The sequence below is a fragment of the Sciurus vulgaris genome (assembly GCF_902686455.1).
Source record: "Sciurus vulgaris genome assembly, chromosome: 11".
Classification (NCBI taxonomy): Eukaryota; Metazoa; Chordata; class Mammalia; order Rodentia; family Sciuridae; genus Sciurus; species Sciurus vulgaris.
The window spans coordinates 109,175,038-109,195,600 of record NC_136472.1 but is presented as its reverse complement, the minus strand read 5'-3'; the positions used below and the strand labels follow the sequence as shown (position 1 = coordinate 109,195,600).

The following is a 20,563-nucleotide window of genomic DNA, read 5'->3' as shown; positions in this document are numbered from 1 at the left end:
TCCAATGGTGTATTGGTCTTTAAGTATCTTCTTCTTTGATGTGTGGTATGTTGGCACAATACAGGATGCATGAGGCAACCTCTGCAGAAACTAAACGCTCAAAGAGAAAGCGCTGTGAAGTCTGGGGAGAAAACCCCAATCCCAGTGACTGGAGGAGAGCTGATGGTTGGCCAGTTGGGCTGAAAAATGTTGGCAATACATGCTGGTTCAGTGCTGTCATTCAGGTATGATATTTTTAGAAGACAGCTGTGTCTTCTGGAAATACTTTTGTGATTTATTAAACTGAAATGTGAGCTGCATTAACTTGAAAAAAATTAAAGCAGATATATAAAACTAGGTAGTTTTTCCTGTATTATTATTGTGTTTTGGTTGCTTTCTTGTGTTTTGAATTTAGATGATCTGAGTCTAAACTGGGCAATACTAAAAGGGAGACGTAGCCAGGCACGGTGATACACACCTAAAATCCCAGCAACTGGGAAGTCTGAGGCAGGAGGATCACAGGTTTGAGGCCAGCCTGGGCAACTTATTGAGACTGTCTCAAAATTTTTAAAAAACATAATAAAAAGTGGGGGTGGTGTGTGGCTGTAGGTCAGTGGTGAAGTGGGTTCAGTTCCAGCATTGCAAAAATAAAACAAGAAAGAAAAACAACTCTGTGGTTGTATGTGTGTTGAATAAGCGTTTTGGGTCAGTAGTAAGTGGCTACTGTATTGTAGCAGAGTGAGTGTAAACAAGGAGAAATAAGTTATTGAGAGTCTCGTGGGAAACCAGGGAGGAGATGAAGGCATCTTAGAGTAGGGAACTGGCAAAAATTATGGGACAAGCGAAGTAAAAATATCCTTGAACTATGAACTTCAGTTGAGAAAAAAGATGTGGGTTGCTGATACAGTTTTAGGAATCAAATGGTAGTAAAACCAGAGAGTGCATGCATGCACCTAGAGTGTAGAAGCTCTTTTGAAGTGTCTCCTGGGCATCTTAAACTTACCATAGCTACTCCTGATACCTGCCTACAGTTGTCTCCATCGTGGTACATGGCAGCTACCCAACTGCTCAAGCCACTACTTTGTACTTTCAGCTTACAGTATACCTGGCCCTATTTTAGGCACTGAGTAAATAGCATTGAATAAAACAGCAGTCCTGCTCTCATGGAGTTTTCTTTAAAAAGAGTGGGACAAAAAAAAAAAAGAGTGGGACAGCTGGGTGTGCTGGCACATGCCTGTAATCTTAGCAATTTAGGCAGGAGAATCGTGGTTTTGAAACAGCCTCAACAGTTTAGTGAGGCATCTCAAAAAATAAAAGGACTGATGATGTAGCTCAGTGGTAGAGTACCCCTGGGTTCAATCCCCAGTACTACAAAATAAATAAAAATTTAAGAAGCAAGGGTGTGGGGATGCACCTCAGGTGCAGAGAGCTTGCCTAGCATGCACCAAACCATGGGTTCAATCCCCAGTACTACAGAAACAAAAAACAAAAACAAAAAAAAAGTGAGACAGACAGTAAATAAAGCATATATCAAATGGTTTTAAGTGCCATAAAGACACAAGGTGAGGTGAAGGTTTAAGAGATCGTTCAGATACCAGGGAAGGGGTACTATTTAAGTGGAGTAGTTAAGGCTGACTTTTCTGTTTAGGTGAGCATTTGAGTAGTAGTCTGAAAGTGGTAGGGGAATGGGCTACCCAAAGAACATTTCACATGGAGGGGACAGCAAGTAAAACAGCACAGTTTTGGGGGTTTGTTTAACAAGCATGAGAAACAGCTGGGACTGGTAGTAGTGGAACGTGATGAGGTCAGGAGTTGGGAGCTATCAGGAGCTTGGTGTCATGATGAGGACTTAGGAATTGTATTTGATACGGGAAAGTGTTGGAAGGTTGGAGCAGAGAACTGATACAAACCTATTTCTGCTTTAAAAGGATTTGGGCATCTGTGTTGAGAATAGATTGCCAGAAGGTAATGTGAAATTAGGATCATCAATGAGTTCTTGTGTGTGTGTGTGTGTGTGTGTGTGTGTGTGTGTGTTCACGCGCGCGCCATGCATGTGTGGTGGGGAGGGAGGGCGAGAGATAAAGAAGGGAGCCAACTAACAAGAACACTCCTTGGTTTCGCATCTCCCTCAACCTTCACTCCTGTGAGAGATGTTAAAAAAAGCAAGTAGACACAGGATAACACAGTAAGGGGTCTAAGAAAGCATGAGAGAACAGGATAGGGAGTAGACAGGGAGAGATTGTTCTTAATGAATAAGGTCAAGGGAGTAATAGGGGAAGGAAGGAAGATGTCTGCAAATTAAATTGAACTAAAATAGTTTCTGATTTATTCATGTATGAAATGGCTTGTGGGTGGTGGGGTTGGTGAGGTTGGTGGTTGTGCAGGGGTGCTAGCAAGTGAATACAGGAATGCTTCACTACTAAGTAATAGACCCTGCCTTTTTTATTTTTTATTTTAACATAGGGTCTCTCTAAGTTGCTGAGGCTGACCTCGAACTTGCAGTCCTCCTGCCTTAGCCTCCCAAACAGTTGGGGTTGCAGGCATGCTCCACTGTGTCCTCTTATGGTCAGATTTTGAAAGAAGTGAAAGTTTGAAATAGTTGTTGGTGATGATGTGAAAACCAGTTGGCACTGGAGTACAATACAGATTGAGTATCCCTAATCAAAAAATTCAAAATCAAGAATTCATAACTTTTTGAGCATTTCAGCACATTTTAGATTGGAGATTTTTGGATTATGGATCCTTCAGCCTACAAATATTCTAAAACTCAAAAGTATTCAGAAAACTCAAAAGTCTGGAACACTTCTGGTCCTAAGCATAAGTGATATTCAACCTGCAGTATGATTTTAAGAAATTTGAGTCTGCTTGTTGACTTTAAATGTACAGTGATATCACTATATCCTATTTTTATCAGGATTGTACCTTAACAACACTGAAGCTTTTAAGTGGAAAATTCAATTCATTTAGGTTGGAGGATTTACTGAGTACGTGATCAAAGGACAATGGTGGGCCAGTCTCAAGAATTTAATGAGAGTATGACAGAGCATGGGATCAAAGCCAGATTGAGGGAGAAGTAAAGACACTAATGGTTAATGAAGACACTAAATAAAGAACTAATGGTTAAGAAGCAAGGACAAGGTCAGTTTCATGGGTACCTACTAAAATCAAGGAACAGTTGTCCTGTGGGTAATTAAACAAATGAGTCAGAAGATGTGTTGTGGACCAAGAGTGGGATTTTCTGAATGTGTGATCTGAGAATTGCACTTTTTCAGGTGTTGAGATATTCTTGGTGTGTGGCCTTGAATGTGGAAGTAGAACTAGAGTGGAGGAATATGTCACTAGAGATAAGATTCTCGTGAAACCTAGAGATCTCTGGGCTGGATGAATGTACATGAGTTCCCTTCACAAATCCTAAAACACCGTACTTTATGCCTACCACTGTTCTAGGCTCTTGAGATATAGGAATAAATAAAACAAAATAGTTGGTGCCCTTAAGGAATTTCAATTCTCATGAAGTGAGATGAACAAACTAAAAAGTAGATGAAAGATCAACTAGTTAAATAAATGCATATAATAGGGCTGGGGAGATAGCTCAGTTGGTAGGCAACTCACTTGCAAGGCAAGCACAAGGCCCTGAGTTCGATCCCCAGTACCGCAAAAAAAAAAAAAAAAAAAAAAAAAATGCATATAATATGTTAGATTGTGGCTGGTACAGTAGAAGAAGAGTAGGATAAAGGAGATTGGAATTGTTGCAGAAGAGGAAGAAAAATTTCTAACTTTTTAGGTAGGTCTCACTGAGGGAATGAGACTAGAGCCAATGCTAGATACATAGGAGGTGAGGGAAAAAGTCATTTGGGACAGAATCAGGAGAAAAGCATTCCAGGTAAGGGAATCCATAGAGCAATAGCCTTAAAGTGGAAGTGGGCTTGGTGTGTTCATGGACCATCCAAGAATCCCAAGTTATTGGGTGCTAAAAACAAAGGGGAGAGTCACTGCAGATGAGGTTCCTGGTGAGATAGGAAGGTCCTGGATAGAAGAGTGTTGAATCTGACCCAAGCATTAAAAGACTCAGTCTCGCTACTATAATGAGAGCAGGGTGAAGTCAGGCAAAGATGCTAGGACAAAGATCTATTGCATTGGTCCATTGAGAGGTGATGATAGCTTGGACCACTCTAGTAGCCATGGAAGTAGAAAAGGGCTTGGATTCTTGGCATATCATCTGAAGGCAGGGCTTCAGATGTCCCCATAGATTGGATATTGACTGAAGTTGCCTAGGAAGATGCAGGACTTGGAGGAACAAGGAAAACTGTTACCAGATGACAGTCTTCAGTGAATCAACTTAATTTTGGTCATATTAGACATAATCAGAGGAATCTAAGTGAATTGGTGGAAGGGAAATTTTAGAGGCAGAAAGACCACATAAAGTGATCCTAGTGAGCAGTGATGGAATTTAATTAGAGGGGGTTATAAATAGTGTCCCAAGATGGAGTCCAGAGACCTTGGGACTTATTGGCTGTGAACGCTTAAGAAAAGACAAAGAGGGCTGGGGTTGTGGCTCAGTGGTAGAGCGCTTGCCTAGCATGTGTGAGGCACTGAGATCGATTCTCAGCACTGCATATAAATAAAGAAATAAAATAAAAGTCCATCAACAACTAATAAAAACATTTAAAAATAAAAAGAAAAATAAGAGACAATCAAAGACTGGAGAAGGAGAAGAATGTAAATGATGCCAAAAAAAAAAAAAAAAAAAACCAGAATAAACCAATGTTGGAGAGAGACCCATATTGCTAATGGGTAATATTTGCTTACAGTTTTGTGGGTTTAAGACTAATGAAGATGGAACTGTGTGGCCTATGGAGTAAGGCATCAGATTTCAGATCAGAAAATTGATGGTTCAAATTTCTTAGTAGTTGTTTGGAGCAGGTTTATTTTATTTATTTAAAAAAATTTTTTTTAGTTGTATATGGGCACAATACCTTTATTTTATTTATTATTTTTTATTATGTGGTGCTGAGGATTGAGCACAGTACCTCACATGTGCTAGGCAAGTATGTACCACTGAGCTACAACCCCAGTCCCCTGGAGCAGGCTTATTTTTGTATGATGTAATTCTTTCTCTAAAGTTTGGAGTAGTCATTTAGCTGGGCACGGTGGTACATGCCTGTAATCTCAGTGACTTGGGAGACTGAGGCAGGAGAATCTCAAGTTTCAGGCCAACCTGGGCAACTTAATGACACTCTGTATCAAAATAAAATTTTTTAAACAAAGGACTGGGGATTACCACTCCTTGGTAAAGTGCCCCTGAGTTTTGTCCCTGGTACTGAATAAAAGGGGGTGGTGTGGGGAATAATGATAGTATCTTTGGGGAAAGTTAGATTTTGGTGATGATGATGAGGAAGAGTGAGGTAACTGAGACTGTAAAACCCTTTTGCATGGAACAGAAACTCTGGTGAGTGTGGTGGGCTTGCTGGCCCAGTAGGGATGGAGACGTGCATGTGGAGGATGAGGTGGAAAGAGGAGAGAAACACTGGCCGAGACTAGCTAGAACCATGCAGCTGGCCTGGCCCCATGTGGAACTGTGGTGGAGCATCAGGGACTCAAATGTGCCTACATTATTTTGACTGCCACCCATGAGGACTGGTAAAGAGGGTGAGGGTAGACAAAGAACTAGCTGGTGTGCTCTAATTAGCTGTACAGCTTTGATTCTTTATCTGATGTTAGGGAGCACATCTGACATTTTGGCATTCTGAGAAAGTATTTTACTTAGTTCTGATTCAGGAATTTTCCTGTTACCTGCCAGGATGCTGCATCAAGAATTTCAGTGTGCAGGCTGGAGGGGTTTTCATTTGAAGAGTATGCTGGAGTTAGAAGTTACATTCATACAAGGGAATTTTTTTAAAAATTAACTTTAAAAAAATAGAAGAATGTGTAATTTACAAATAATAAAAGAATCCTTTTCCTTAGGCCTGTCATCCAGGGATACCTCATGTTAAATTTTAAAAAATGTAATATTTATGACAAACCAGAAAGTAGCAAATTCTGCTGTACTCTAACACTCCGCCGTAGAGATGTTACAGATCCCTGTTACTGAGTCCTACGTGTCACCACCTCCCTCCCCGACAGACATACCATGCATGTATATAGCCACAGTACGTGCACATGTTTAGTATGTTTTGTTTTATTAAACTTCACATAAGCAGTATTATACTGGTTTTCTATTACTCTTTCACACAAAATACATTTCTGAGATTTATCCATGTTGATATACATAGTTCTTGTTCATTAGTTTTACTGCTGTGTAATCCGTTTTATGAAAACATTTTTCTAAAGTGTTCATTTATTTCTTTTGGTGCTCGGGGTTGAACCTAGGGGCCCTTGCCAATAAGCTACATCCCCAGTCCCTTTTTTCTTTTAAATTTTTTATTCTGAGACAGGGTCTCACTAAGTCACTAAGGGTCTCACTAACTTGCAGAGGCTGGTCTCAAACTTGCAGTCCTCCTACTTCAGCCTCCTGGGTCGCTGGGATTAACAGATATATACCACTATACCCAGCTTCTACAGGGTTTTTTTTTTTTTTTTCTTTTTTTCTTTGTGGTACTGAGGATTGAACCCAGGGGTGCTTAACCACTGAGCCACATCCCCAGCCCTTTTTTATATTTTATCTAGAGACAGGGTCTCGCTGAGAAACCTCAGGCCTCACTAAGTTGCTTAGGTTGTCTTTGAACTCTCAATCCTCCTGCCTCAGCCTCCTGAGCCACTGGAATTACAGGCGTGCACCACTGTGCCCAGCACTTCTACAGTATTTTTAATGAGTATTTAAATCATTTGTTGTATGAAAGTAGTATAATTTATTTAATCTATTCCGCCTTGTAGGCCTTAGGTTGTTTCTATATTTTTTTAGCCTTTAAGTGTTAACATTCTTGTTAATTTTTGTGTGTACCCTATTGTTTTCTTGAAATAACAAGAAGATTTGCTAGGTTGATACTTACATGTGAAAGAAAATATTTTAAATGAAAGAAATAGATATATTTTATTATGTATTTATTTTATTTTTGCGCAGTTATTTTGAACGAAAGGCTATGGATTCATTTTCTTCTTTTAGTCTCTCTTTCAGTTGCCTGAATTTCGAAGACTTGTTCTCAGCTATAATCTGCCACAAAATGTTCTTGAAAAATGCCGAAGCCACACAGTAAGCTGTTGCTGAGTTTCTTCATTCTCATTTAGCTCCTTTTATCCCAAATCCTTTTACATTTTTGACTAAAGGTGATGACCATAATTCTCTTTGGCTCTTGTTAATATTTGTTTTCATTTCTAAGTGGCTCCTTTCCCTTATTTGTAATAAAAAAATAAGGATTTGCAAAAATACCAAAATAAGTAGGAGTGAATTAGAAACACTTTCCAGAAAGTGTGATGAGTCACCTGCCAGCCTCAGCAGTGCTTCCCTGGGATGGGAACACTCAGAACACCTGTTCCGTGTGTGGTGTCTTCCCCTCTGCCGTTGGCTGCTCAGGCCAAACAGTGCAAAATAGACAACCCTGTGAAGAGGCCTGAACCTTCTTAGAATTGAGATTTTAGTCTGTTCTTGCCACAGGGCATAGCTCTTTCCAGCCATCTATACCTTGCCTGGATTTCATCTTAGTGCAATCCATTCTTCTAATAGAGGGAAGGTAGAAACTTCAGAAAACGGATGTATCTGTCTTTCCAACAATATTATCTCTTTGGATTCTACATAATTATTCTTTAGTTTCGAGTAAACACCTAGGCAAGTCCTTATCAGAATCTCTCTGAGTAGTTTGAGGCCTGACTGTGACCTAGGTCTAGGTAAATATGAATTAGAGATTATTTACAACTCTTTTCTTTGTATTTTCTAATTTTCCAAGTAAGATGTTGTAGGAGTTCATATGGCTGTATTTTTTGTAGGAAAAGAGAAATATTGTCTTTATGCAAGAGCTTCAGTATTTGTTTGCTCTGATGATGGGATCAAATCGAAAATTTGTAGACCCTTCTGCTGCCTTGGATCTGCTAAAGGGAGCATTCCGGTCCTCAGAGGAACAACAGGTATTAACTTGGAACCTTGTTCTTGTTTTCTCTCAAGCTCTTCAGTTAGAAGTCATGCCTTATTACTGTTACCATGACATTGCCTATTTCAACTGTGTAGCAAGTTGTGAACATGACTTAGCAGGACTATGGGTGCCAGTTTTTGCCCTTTGTTTTGCTCACAGAACAGGTAGTGAGAATGCACCTGTGCATGTGAGACAGAGAGAGAGAATGAAATGAAGAGAATGTGTTTCATGCAGTTCTGAAGGAAAGAGGAAGTGAAAGAAGAAAGTAGACTTACTCAGAGGTTGAAGCAAAAGGAAAGAGGTTAAAAAATACCTAAAAGTGAGCCATAGTGAAGGGTCACTGGGAAGAGTGACCCTGCACCTTTATTTTAGGATGGCCCAGATAGAAATCCTATTTTTAAAAAATCATCTACACCTGAGGTTAGCAGCTTTTCTGAGCACTCTTTTCTTTTAGATATTAATACTTTCCTTTCCCTACCTCCTAATAAAAAGCAAAACTGTCACTGTTAGATCAACTTCCTCCTCACAAACATGTAAAAGTTTTTTTCTCTCTTATTTGTCCAATGGTCCTACAGCTACTTAGCATTCTCAAGACATTTTATAAAAGTTATCTTTGTCCATTCCAATCTCACATTGTTCTGGAGGACTACAGTCTGTCCTTTGGACCTTTAAAAAAAGCCTAGTTAGAAAATTTTTTTTTTTTTTTTTTCTGTTAAAAACAGATGCAGCTGGAAGTGGTAGAGTTCCAGTGTCCTAGGCACTATTGAGTCAGAGGTTGCCTAATGCACCTTTTGTTTTGTCTCTGGTCGCTGGGTTCCCTTGTTCCTATATCTCTGTGATATTTGGCCCTAAAAAAAAAATGCCTTCATAATAGTAGAATTCTAATTCATTGGTGGGATTAAGGGCAAACTTTCATTTCCCTAAGTATAGTGTTGCATCTAACGCTTATGCAATTTGTGCCTCTCTTATAGCAAGATGTGAGTGAATTCACACACAAGCTCCTGGATTGGTTGGAGGACGCATTCCAGCTGGCTGTTAATGTTAAGTGAGTGTTGAGGGTCTGCACATCCTTCCAACTCACAGTGGCCACTGAGAATTCTGAGATGGGGAAAAATCATTCTTTTCAAGTAGAAATTGCTGGTTTTTACCAAGCCTCACAGGATAACCACTAAGCTTTTCCTTATGTATTCCTATTGCTTAGGCTTTCCTCCTCTGTGGATATAGACGATGCCATTAACCTACAACTTTTTTACTAAAGGGCCCTAAATGATTACTTTATTGAAGTTATAACCTGTGCCTGTAAAATTTATTTCAAAAAAGGATGAATCATACTGCACAAGAGCTCATTCTTACTCTTTACTACTTCTGTACTTTGTATACATCTATCATTGGATATAGATACAGATATATACACACACATACATACACACACTCATTTATAGTTCCTATAAATACATGTATTTCTACATGTGTGACTCCCTTAATAGACCTTTTTTTAAGCTCCTTATGGTCAGGGATAGTGCCTTATTGTCTTTATGTCTTCAGCACAGTGCCAGGCATATACTTATTCATTAAATGTTTCAGCTGAACTAATCCATTACTTATTTTAGAATATACCTGGGTTGGTTCTTTGTGATTGATAAAAATGCACTATTTTGTTTTTGAATGATGCTTGGGTATGTGTAGCACAGATTTGATCCAAATAATTCAGAATTGTCTCCCTTTTTAAAAAGCAGCAACCCCAGGAACAAATCTGAAAATCCCATGGTGCAGCTATTCTACGGTACTTTCCTGACTGAAGGGGTTCGTGAAGGTAATTTCTCTACCCCGAATGTTAATTCTAGACCTGTCACTATATCCATATTACTGTGTCCTTTTGGGGAGGTAGTGTAATAGACTTGAAAGTCAGAGAAACTCAGGTCTGCATATCGGCTTTGCCTCTTAGTATTTATGTAATTATGAAATTATCTGAGCTACTGGATCCTCTTCATCTGTAAAGTGGGCACAATTCTTATCTTATAGTAGTTACATTAAATTGTTTAATATTTGCACAGCCCAAATTTTGCATTAATGTCAGATACACAGTGATTTTAATTCCATTTTCTCTGTGTTGCTTTTTCTGTTACACTATCTAATCTCAAAAAGTTATATTAAGTTAAATTTCCAGCAATACTTGTCAACTCTGGAGGCTTACCTGCTGCATGCTGGACACATAATCTTCTGCTTTTTTTTTTTTTTTTTTTAACCAGAGAGAATTTTTCTTTTTTTTCTTTTTTTCTTTTTTTTTTATTTTATTGTAAACAAATGGGATACATGTTGTTTCTCTGTACATGGCGTAAAGGCATATCATTTGTGTAATCATAAATTTACATAGAGTAATGTTGTTTGATTCATTGTTATTTTTTTCCCTTCCCCCCACCCCTCTTTTTCCTCTATACAGTGCTTCCTTCCTCCATACTTGCCCCCCTCCCTAACCCTAACTCTAACCCTAACACTAACCCTTCCCTCCCCCCATTATGTGTCATCATCCACTTATTAGCGATATCATTCTTCCTTTTAACCAGAGAGAATTTTAAAGGTATACAAATAGAGCAGTATCAAATTCAATAGCTGCATCAGCTCACAGCTAGTCATTCCCTATCTAACTCCAATCTATTCTTACCCTGATATTCTTTTTATTTTTAAATTTATTTATTTATTTATTGGGGATTGAACCCAGAACTTTATGCTTGCTGTGCGTGTGATCAGTCACTGAGCTACCTCCTAGCCCCTGATAATATTTTAATTAAGTACAACCTGTTTACTTCTCCAGAAAGTAGCATTTTTTTAAATATCAAATATCTAGTCAGTATTTAAATTCCTAATTCATTTGTTTATTGATTGATGTGGTACCAGAGCTTAAACCAAGGCCTTCCACCACAGAGCTGTTCCCCCACCCCTTTTTATTTTTTTATTTTATTGGGGTTACCAGGGAATGAACTCAGGGGCTGAGCCATATCCCCGGCCCTGTTTTGTATTTTATTTTTTATTTAGAAACAGGGTCTCACTGAGTTGCTTAGTGCCTTGCTTTTGCTGAGGCTGACTTTGAATTCTCGATCCTCCTGCCCCAGCCTCCCAAGCTACTGGGACTACAGGCGTGCACCTAGCCCCTTTTTATTTTTTGAGACAGGATCTCACTTAGTTGCCCATGTTGGCCTTGAGCTTGAGGTTCTCCTGCCTAAATCTCCTGAGTCACTGGGATTACAGGTGTGAGCAACCACACCTGACTTTCATTGTATAATTTTTTAAGAAAATTTTTAGTTTTTTTCAATCAGTATCCAAATGTGGGGCTGGGGATATAGCTCAGTTGGTAGAGTGCTTGCTTCTCAAGCATAAGGCCCTGGGTTCAAATCCCCAGCACTGCAAAAAAAAAAAAAAAATCCAAATGTGATTCATTTATGATTGATTGACATATCTTTTAAGTCTTCTTTCAATATCTCTAGACTACCTCCTTTTTTTCCTTGAAATACAGTTTTTGGGGAAACTTACTGGTTTATGATTTTTCCTGACTGAAATTTTGCTATTTGTGTTCCCATGATACATTTAATGCCATCTTCTACTCTTCTTGTAAATGAATAGTTGGTTCTAGATCTTTGGCCTCATTCAGGAGAGGATTCTTCTAGCAAGACTTAATTCACAAGTGATGGGATAGTCTTTGATAGATAGGCACATCTGTCTGTTTTTGCCTTGGCAGCAATTGTTAATAGTCCAGATCTGAGTCCACTGGCACATTAGAGGTTGCTGACCAGGCTGAAGTGCTATGCTAACCAGAACTTTGAAGGCTGCTGAATTTAAGAAATTACTCTCTCTTTCTGGAGCCCAAAAGTAGTCTTTACCTAGTTGTAGTGATGGCTTTTAAAAATCTGTCTCTCTCTTTGCCTAGGAAAGCCCTTTTGTAACAATGAGACCTTTGGCCAGTATCCCCTCCAGGTAAACGGTTATCGCAACTTACACGAATGTTTGGAAGGGGCCATGGTGGAGGGTGACATTGAGCTTCTTCCTTCTGAGCATTCTGTGAAGTATGGACAAGAGGTAAGGTGCATAGTTTTACTACAGTGTTGGTGACAAAGCCAGTTAATTGTAGGACTGAACATTTAGGCAAACTTTAGTTTTCCATCACATATTAAGTAACTTTATACTGAACAGAGTTTGAATTTGTCTTAAGTCTGTCATCATTAATGTGAGTCAGTGATTCTTAGTGCTTTGATAAATAAATTCTTCACTGAAACTATGAATTTGAGTTAATCATGTAAAGGTTGTATGCTGCTTCTGATGTTTTAAGTATGATCAAGTTTCTCTCTTTCTGTTGAAGCCTACCTGTACCTGAGTAGGGAGAACCCACTGCCTCCATATTTTCGGAGGGTAAAAGTACAGTGATTAACTCCTATGGTATGCCATTTAGAATATTTTCCCTATTATGGTATTTATTGTTCTCAATTGTAAATTCTGCCTTTGCGTTTACAATTTTTTAAATTTAATTTTTATTTATTTATGTGTGGTTTTCGTTTTTTGGTTTTTGGTGGGTTGGAAAGAAAGAGGGAGCAAGAGTAATTACTATTTTATAATTCCAGTGGGGTAAAAATTAACATTTGTAGCATGATTGTCGATACAAAATAGTTTGCCTCCAAAAATTATGAGGCAAAATTGTGGCTTACACAAGAGTCGAACTCAGGAATTACTGTAGGAGAAAGAAAGCTTTCTTGAAATAAATATCCCTAGCCTTCATGTACTTTCATTAGCTGCATTGAAACTCTGAGAAAGCACTATTTCCCCAAGGTTTGAAGGAAAGAACTAAGTCCTAGTAGGAGGCCTAGCATCTGTGTAAACTTGATGCATTCTCTCACACAAAAGAGGGAGTGGCCACTAGCTACTCAGGCCTCAGTATTCAAGGCTGGAAACTGAAAATAAAACAATCAAGTCATTATACTTATTTATTTAGATTTAAGTGTGAGGGGAGTTAACACAGACTTTCTGGATGCACCTTGTTGTGCCAACAGAACAACTGAAAGGAGCACTATTTGTACCTTTGGCAAAGGCAAGGTTTTGAAGCTGTTCATAGGAACTTTTGCCATATAGGTGAATTAAACAGAAATGCCTTTCCCCCCTAGGATCAGTGACAGTTGAACTCTATAAGTCAGTGTTTTCTTTTCTTGAAACTCTAGGTACCATTGTAGATCAGCTTGATTGGCTGTGTGTGTGTGTGTGTGGGTGTGTGTGTGTGTGTTTTACTAGGAATCGAACCCAGGGCCTTGAACATGCTAGAAACAAGCACTCTACCACTGAGTTACATCCCCAGCCATTCATTTGCTTTCTTACGGGACATTTATACATTAGAATTTAGAGATTGGGGGGGGGGGGGGTTTCCTCAGAATCTTAAAGTCATGAAGCTATTTCAAGTTTCCTTTTTTAGACCTAAAGGGAATTCAAATTATGGATAATAGAGTATAAATAGTATGTAATATGTGTACAGTATTAGTCTTCTTAGATAATTCCTATAGTTATCTCCTTGGTTGTATGGTGTTTAGATCATTATTTCCAGTTCTTTGATTAGACTGTTTTCTTCAGCTTTTTAAACTTGTTTGTGAATACTTGGTTGACTCATTTAATGAAAGAGTTATATAAATGCTTGGTCAATTTACATATTCAAGGGCAGTTATTTCTTGTGGGTGATGGTTGAATAAAATGCTGTTGACTGACTAGTACTTGCAATCCTGAGAAATATTTATTCATATTCTCTGAGAGCATGATTCTGAGTGTTTATTTCCTTTAGTATTGAGGATAAAAATGTTTTGGTATGAGTTTGATTTGAATAATTCTACATCACAAGAATAAAGTTTGATGAGGGATATTTTAAACCTATTGCTGTTTCCTAAAATTAGTGTTACTTTTTCTCGCATTTCACCCCGGAACATAGCGTTGGTTTACAAAGCTACCTCCAGTGTTGACCTTTGAACTTTCCAGATTTGAGTTCAATCAGTCCCTTGGGCAACCAGAGAAAATTCATAATAAGCTGGAATTTCCTCAGATTATTTATATGGACAGGTAGGTTTCTGGTTGATTGTCTCCTGATGTAATGCAACAGTAGAAATGAGCATGTACTCTTTTGTGGTCTTGATAATAATGTAAATTTGAATTTGGTGATTCTGGGTTGGGGCCCATGCATTTGCATTTCTAACAAGCTTCCAGGGTAATGTAAATAATGCTTCTGCTCTCTGGACCAAGATTTGAGTTGCTGGACTGCAGATGAAAGTTCTGCCATTTGGAGGGTAAGGAACAGTATATGGAGTAGCTACAGTATAGTTCTTTCTCTTCTGAATACTATCTGTATTCCTAGGGTGGTGATGGGGAGAATCCCAGAGAAACTTTTATTACAGAGTTTTAATCTTTTTACATTCTGGTTTATTGAGGTACAGTTTGCATCTGCAAAAAGTCATATATTGCCGGTATGTTTTGACAAATATAAATAATCAAATAACCGCCATCACAGTCTTGATAGAGAACCTTTCCATTACCTAAAAGATTCCCTTTGTCCCTTTGTAGTTTGTCCCTTTCTTCTACCCCCAGGCTCTGGCAACCACTTGTTTTCTGGATGCTATAATTTTACCACTTGAAATGTTGTATTAGTGACATTAACATTTAGTATTTACCCTGTTATAGCTATATTCTTTTCCTTAGGATAATGCTTTTGGGATTTCACCTGTGTTGCATATATCAGTAGTTCATTCCTTTTGTTGAGCAGTACTTTTCTGTTTGTTAAATTTTTAGTTCTAGGGATTGAACTCAGGGCCTTGCACATGCCAAGTACATGCTTTTTCCTCTGAGATACACCCTCAACCCCTGTTTAATAATGTTCTATTGTATTTATGTACCACAATTTTTTTCCATTTACATGTTGGTTAATATTTCAGATGTATGTAATTCTAGGCTATTATGAATAAAGCTGCCATTAGCATTCACATACGAGTTTCAGTGCAGTTTTTAGTTCTCTTGAATAAAATACCTAGATGAGGGGTTGCTAAGTTGTATGTATAGTGTACATACAAAATAATTTCTCAGGCTGGGGATATAGCTCAGTTGGTAGAGTACTTGCCTCGCAAGCACAAGGCCCTGGGTTCAATCCCCAGCACCACAAAATAATAATAATAATTTCTCTTTATAAGAAATTACTGTACTGTTTCCTAAAGTGACTATGTAATTTTGTGTTCCCACCAATAGACTATGAGAGTTCTAACTTGCCAAATCTTTACCAATGCTTGGAGTTAAGTCTTTTTAATTCTAGCTATTCTAGTGAATGTGTAGAAATATTGTATTTTTTATTTGATTCAGATTTTCCTGATAAGTAATGCTGTTGAGTGTCTTTTTGTGTGCTTAATTCATGGCCATTTGTATATTTATATTTTTGGTGATATCGTGTGTGTGTGTGTGTGTGTGTGTGTGTGTGTGTGTAGATTAGAACTCAAGGCTTGTGCAGGCAAGGCAAGCACTCTGCCAACTGAGCTATATCCCCAGCCCTGGTGATGGATGTCTTTTCACATCTTTTGTCCACTTTTCAATTGGATTGGTTGTCTTAATACTGAGTTGTAAGAGTTCTTTATAGTTTTTGGTTAGAAATCCAAATATTTTTTCTCTCTGGGCTTGTCTGTCTTTCTTACCAGTATCTTGAAGAGTGGAAGTTATAATTTTGATGAAGTCTACTGTATCAGTTTTTTTTTTTTTCTATAGTTAGTACTCTTTGTGTTCAAGAAACTCTTGCTAACCCAGGGTCACAAAGATTTTCTAATATTTTTTCTCCTAGGAATTTTGTTGTTTTAGCTTTCATATTATGTCTATGGCTCATTTAGATTTTATTTTTATGTGTAATATGAGATAAGGGGTTTTTGGAAAGGGCTAGAGTATTTCTGGAGTCTGTTTTATCTGTGGTGTAATCTTATGCCAGTGCCACATTGTCTTGATTAAAGTGGCTGTTTTTTTTTCTTTTTGCTTTTCTGATTTAAAAAAAAAAAATTATTCTAGTGTCTCTTTTAAATCTTTCATCCTTTTTATTCTTTTTAGTTATTCATGACAGTAGAGTGTATTTTGACATACATACATAGAGTATAACTTATTCTAATTAGGATCCTATTCTGTGGTTGTACATGATGTGGAGTTTCATTGGTGGTATATTCACATATGAACATAGGAAAGTAAACGTCCGATTTGTTCTACTGTTTTTCCTGTTCCCTTTCCCCCTCCCTTCCCTACATTCTCCTTTGCCTAATCCATTGAACTTCTATTCTCCCTACCACCTTATTCTGTGTTAGCACCCACATATCAGAGAGAACATTTAACCTTTGGTTCTTTGGAATTGACTTATTTCACTTAGCATTATAGTCTCCAGATCTATGTTTTAATTCTTAATATCAGGTAGTATCAAAATAGTTTCATCTGTTTTGACTCTGCATTTCTGTATACATTTTATCAACCTGTCAGTTTCTACCATGTTATTATTAGGATTTTCATTTGGATTGTTTTGCACCTGTGGGTATATTTGAGGAGAAATAACAATAATAATAAGTCCTTCAGTTCGTGAACATGGTATATTTAGTTTGCTCCATTTATTTGTCTTCATCAATTTCTCTCAACAGTGTTTTGTAATTCCTGATGTATAGGTCTTGCACAGATTTGATTATATTTACCCCTAAATAAATTATGCTTTTGATGTTCTTATAATGTTTATTTTTTTTCTAATTCACCTTTTATTTGTCCCCTCCCTGCTGCGGGTTGAACCCAGGGGTGCTCTCCTACTGAGCTGCTTCCCCAATCCTTTTTATTTTTGAGATAGGGTCTTGCTAAGTTGAGACTGACCTTAACTTGGGGTCCTCCTTTTCCTTAGTCACTGAGATTACAGGTATGTGCTACCATGTCTGCCTTCCATTTGTTCTTCATGAGCATACAGAAATGCAGTTGAGTTTTTATATTTTTTAATTAAATTGACATTGTATTTTTTGGCCTTACTAAACTCACTTCTGATTTTTAAAAATTCTTTGAAATATTTTACATAGAAAGTTGTCATCTACAACTAAAAGGCAGCTTTATTTCTTTCTTTATTGTTTATGTATATGTCTTATATTTCTTTCTCTTACTTTATTATACTGGCTGTGCCCTCAGTAAAACATTGAATAGAAGTGATGAGAATGGTCATCCTTGCCTTGTGCCTGATCTTAGGGCAGATGTGCCTGTCTTTCACTATTAAGCATGATATTAGCTGTGCGTTTTTCTTTTTCTCTTCTTTTTTGTACCAGGGATTGAACCCAGGGTTGCTTAGCCACTGAGCCATATCCCTAGCTTTTATATCTTTCATTTTGAGACAGGGTTTCACTGAGTTGCTGAGGCTGGCTTTGAACTTGCAATCCTTCTGATTCAGCCTCCTGAGCTGCTGGGATGACAGGTGTGTGCCACCATGCCTGGCTAGCTGTACATTTTTCAGAGATGCCCTTTATCTGATTGAAGAAGTTTCCTTGTATCTTGACTATTTGTTTACTGATGTTTATAATTATACACAGTAGTGGGATTCATTATGTCATATTTGTACATGCACATAACATAATTTGATCAGTCTTGATCCCCAGTACCTTACCTTTCCCTATTCTCCACCCTATTCTCCACCCTCCCGCTGATCTACTTGCTCTATATACTGATCTCCCTTCTGGTATTATTTTAATTAGTGCATTATAATTTTATATGTAAATGGAATTCATTGTGGTATATTCATACATAGGCGTAGCACTTTGGTAGATTTTTGTTCTCATTTCTTAACATAGCAGAGTCATTAATTGTGTTTTGGGGGTTATCATTTCCTTAGGTACATGTATAGGAGCAAGGAGCTTATTCGAAATAAGAGAGAGAATATTCGAAAGTTGAAGGAGGAAATAAAAGTTCTGCAGCAAAAATTGGAAAGGTAAGTTTGTGACTTTTGTGCTTGGGAATATAAACAATGAGGAGTAGATATGAAGATAGGGTAATTGTTTATATTTGAAAGTTAATTCAGAATTTAATGACCAGGGTGTTTCATAAAATAGCTAAGAATTTTTTTCCCTAAGGGTGAAGTAGCCTTTAGGATCAGCTAATATCCATCAGTAAGAGATCATTCCAGGGCACTTAAATGACCCAAAGTCACAGTTTTTTATTGGCAATATACTTAGGACAACCCATGTTCTCATTTTTATGCATATGTAGCTTTCCACTTTTTTACTCCCCCTGCTTCTTTACAAACATCAGAGAAGCAACTGTCACAGTGCTACATTTCACTTGTCTTGGGACTGCAGTCAGCAGTTTCTAAAATGTCCAAAAGAAAAATCATGCTGTTCTGCCTAGAGTGGTACAGATTAAAAGGGCTAATATTTATGATACATACAAGATCCCTTCCCTTATGGAGGAATCTTTCCTTTTTTTGTTTGGCACTGACTTTCCATGGAATACCCCTGATTTCCTTATGAGTATAAATGCAATTTCCTTCTAGTCTGGTAGATTCCATTGTCTTTTTGTTTTCAAAGGAAATCTCATAAACTGTCAGTGACTTTCTCCCCTTCATTTATTTAACCATTTGCCTCCTCCCACCATCCCACTTCTGTCCACTTCATACATTGATCATTCCTTTTCCTGAGGGTCAGCACTTTCTTTCTCTCACCCACAGCAGAGTCTGCACTGTAGTTCCCACCCCTCACCTTCCTCTCATCCAGGAAGATCTTTTCCAGTATGTGTTTGTCTGAATAGAGACTTAAACTGAAAACTGAATCCTCAGATACTGTTCTGGAAGTTGAAGTGTGGCAATAATGTTTTAAAACTTTTAGTGATACTCTGTAAGGCTGGAAGTTTTTAAAAATTATTTTTATAGAATAAAACATACTTGATATTTTATAATACAGGAGGAACCAGGAACAGATAAGGCATTGGACTTATTTAGATTTTTTTTTTTTTTAAAGAAAAGGGAGTCTTTTTGCTTTGTTGGAAGAGGAGTAACACAGGTTACTTCTGTCTCAGAGTCTGTGATTCTGCTCATTAGGGGGAAGGCAGGGTTTTTGTTTTGTTTTGTTCTGTTTTTTAATTTTTTTATTAAAATATTTTTTATTTTTACAGACATATTTTGATTCATTGTACACAAATGGGGTACAACTTTTCATTTCTATGGTTGTATACGATGTATATTCACGCCATTCATGTAATCATACACATATATAGGGTAATATTGTCTGTTTCATTCTACTGTTTTTCCATTCCCACCCCCCTACCCCTTTTTCCTCTACACCATCCAAAGTTCCTTCATTCTTTTCCCCCTGCCACCCCCCATCATTATATATTGTCACGCACTTATCAGAGAAAACATTCGGCCTTTGGTTTTTTGGGCTTGGCTTATTTCACTTAGCATGATATTTTCCAACTTCATCCATTTACCAGCAAATGCCATAATTTTATTCTTTATGGCTGAGTAATATTCCATTGTGTATCTATACCACAGTTTCTTTATCCATTCGTCAGTTGAAGGGCATCTAGGTTGGTTCCACAGTCTGGCTATTGGTGAATTGAGCTGCTATGAACATTGATATGGCTGCATCACTGTAGTATTCTGATTTTAAGTCCTTTGGGTATTAACCGAGGAGTGGGATAACTGGGTCAAATGGTGGGTCCATTCCAAGGGAAGGCAGGGTTTTTAAAGAGGTGATTCAAAGAATATATTCCAGGTGTTCCCTATCCATAGTTGTAATTCACTTGTTAATTTGGGATGTAGTCATTGCTCACTGGTGCCCTCCCTAAATTATTTAGATTTTATAACAGAGTACAGCAGCATTTTTCTTAGTATAGTACTACTATTGTTTTATAACAAAATGGACTTTCAATTGTCAAGGTTTTGTTTTGTTTTTTGTTTTTGTTTTTGTCCTTGGCAGTACTGGGATTAAACCTAGGGGCACTCTGCCACTGCACTATATCCCCAGCCCTTTTTATTTTTTTGAGACCATGTCTTACCAAGTTTCTGGCCTTGTATTTGAGATCCTCCTACCTTAGCTTTCTGAGTTTCTGGGTTTACATGTATGCACCACTGTGTCTGGCTAGATAATTTTATTATTACAATATTTTGTTATAATATCAATATTGTAATAATTGTATTGGGGGGGTCTATGGCTTATGGTCTATTGTATACTTATTTGTATTTGCATTTTTTAACCAGGTGTATAGATTACTTTTACTGTTTAAAAACGTTTACCATTTCTTCTCTAAGATAACCTCAATATAATATTGAAAATAAGATATCTTGTGTACAATGTAGTTAGTTAACTTTTTTCAAACCACTTTTGCTCTGATTCTGCTAACCAGAACAGGTGCTTCATTATATGAAGTAGTTGTCCCTAAAAGTTGTCTAAAGGAAATTAGTAGAACATAAAAATAATTGTGTCATAAAATTGAAGATAATTTCTTAGAGAAAATTTTTTCCAGGTGGTTTATATAAG

The 20,563-nt window shown here is 37.6% G+C and overlaps 1 protein-coding gene across 7 annotated transcripts in view; it reads left to right on the top strand.

The window, feature by feature from the left end:
• USP28 (ubiquitin specific peptidase 28) overlaps positions 1-20,563 on the top strand; it is a 65,499-nt gene that overhangs the window by 24,655 nt on the left and 20,281 nt on the right. For 4 of the 7 annotated variants that reach the window (XM_079103839.1, XM_079103840.1, XM_079103838.1 and 1 more), the window contains exons 5-12: positions 65-224; positions 7,082-7,168; positions 7,900-8,037; positions 9,014-9,087; positions 9,776-9,855; positions 11,965-12,113; positions 13,996-14,123; positions 17,923-18,018. In XM_079103839.1, coding sequence (XP_078959965.1) covers positions 65-224; positions 7,082-7,168; positions 7,900-8,037; positions 9,014-9,087; positions 9,776-9,855; positions 11,965-12,113; positions 13,996-14,123; positions 17,923-18,018 — 912 coding nt within the window. The remainder of the gene's footprint in view (positions 1-64; positions 225-7,081; positions 7,169-7,899; positions 8,038-9,013; positions 9,088-9,775; positions 9,856-11,964; positions 12,114-13,995; positions 14,124-17,922; positions 18,019-20,563) is intronic. The other 3 variants (XM_079103842.1, XM_079103841.1, XM_079103837.1) reach the window with 1 other exon arrangement.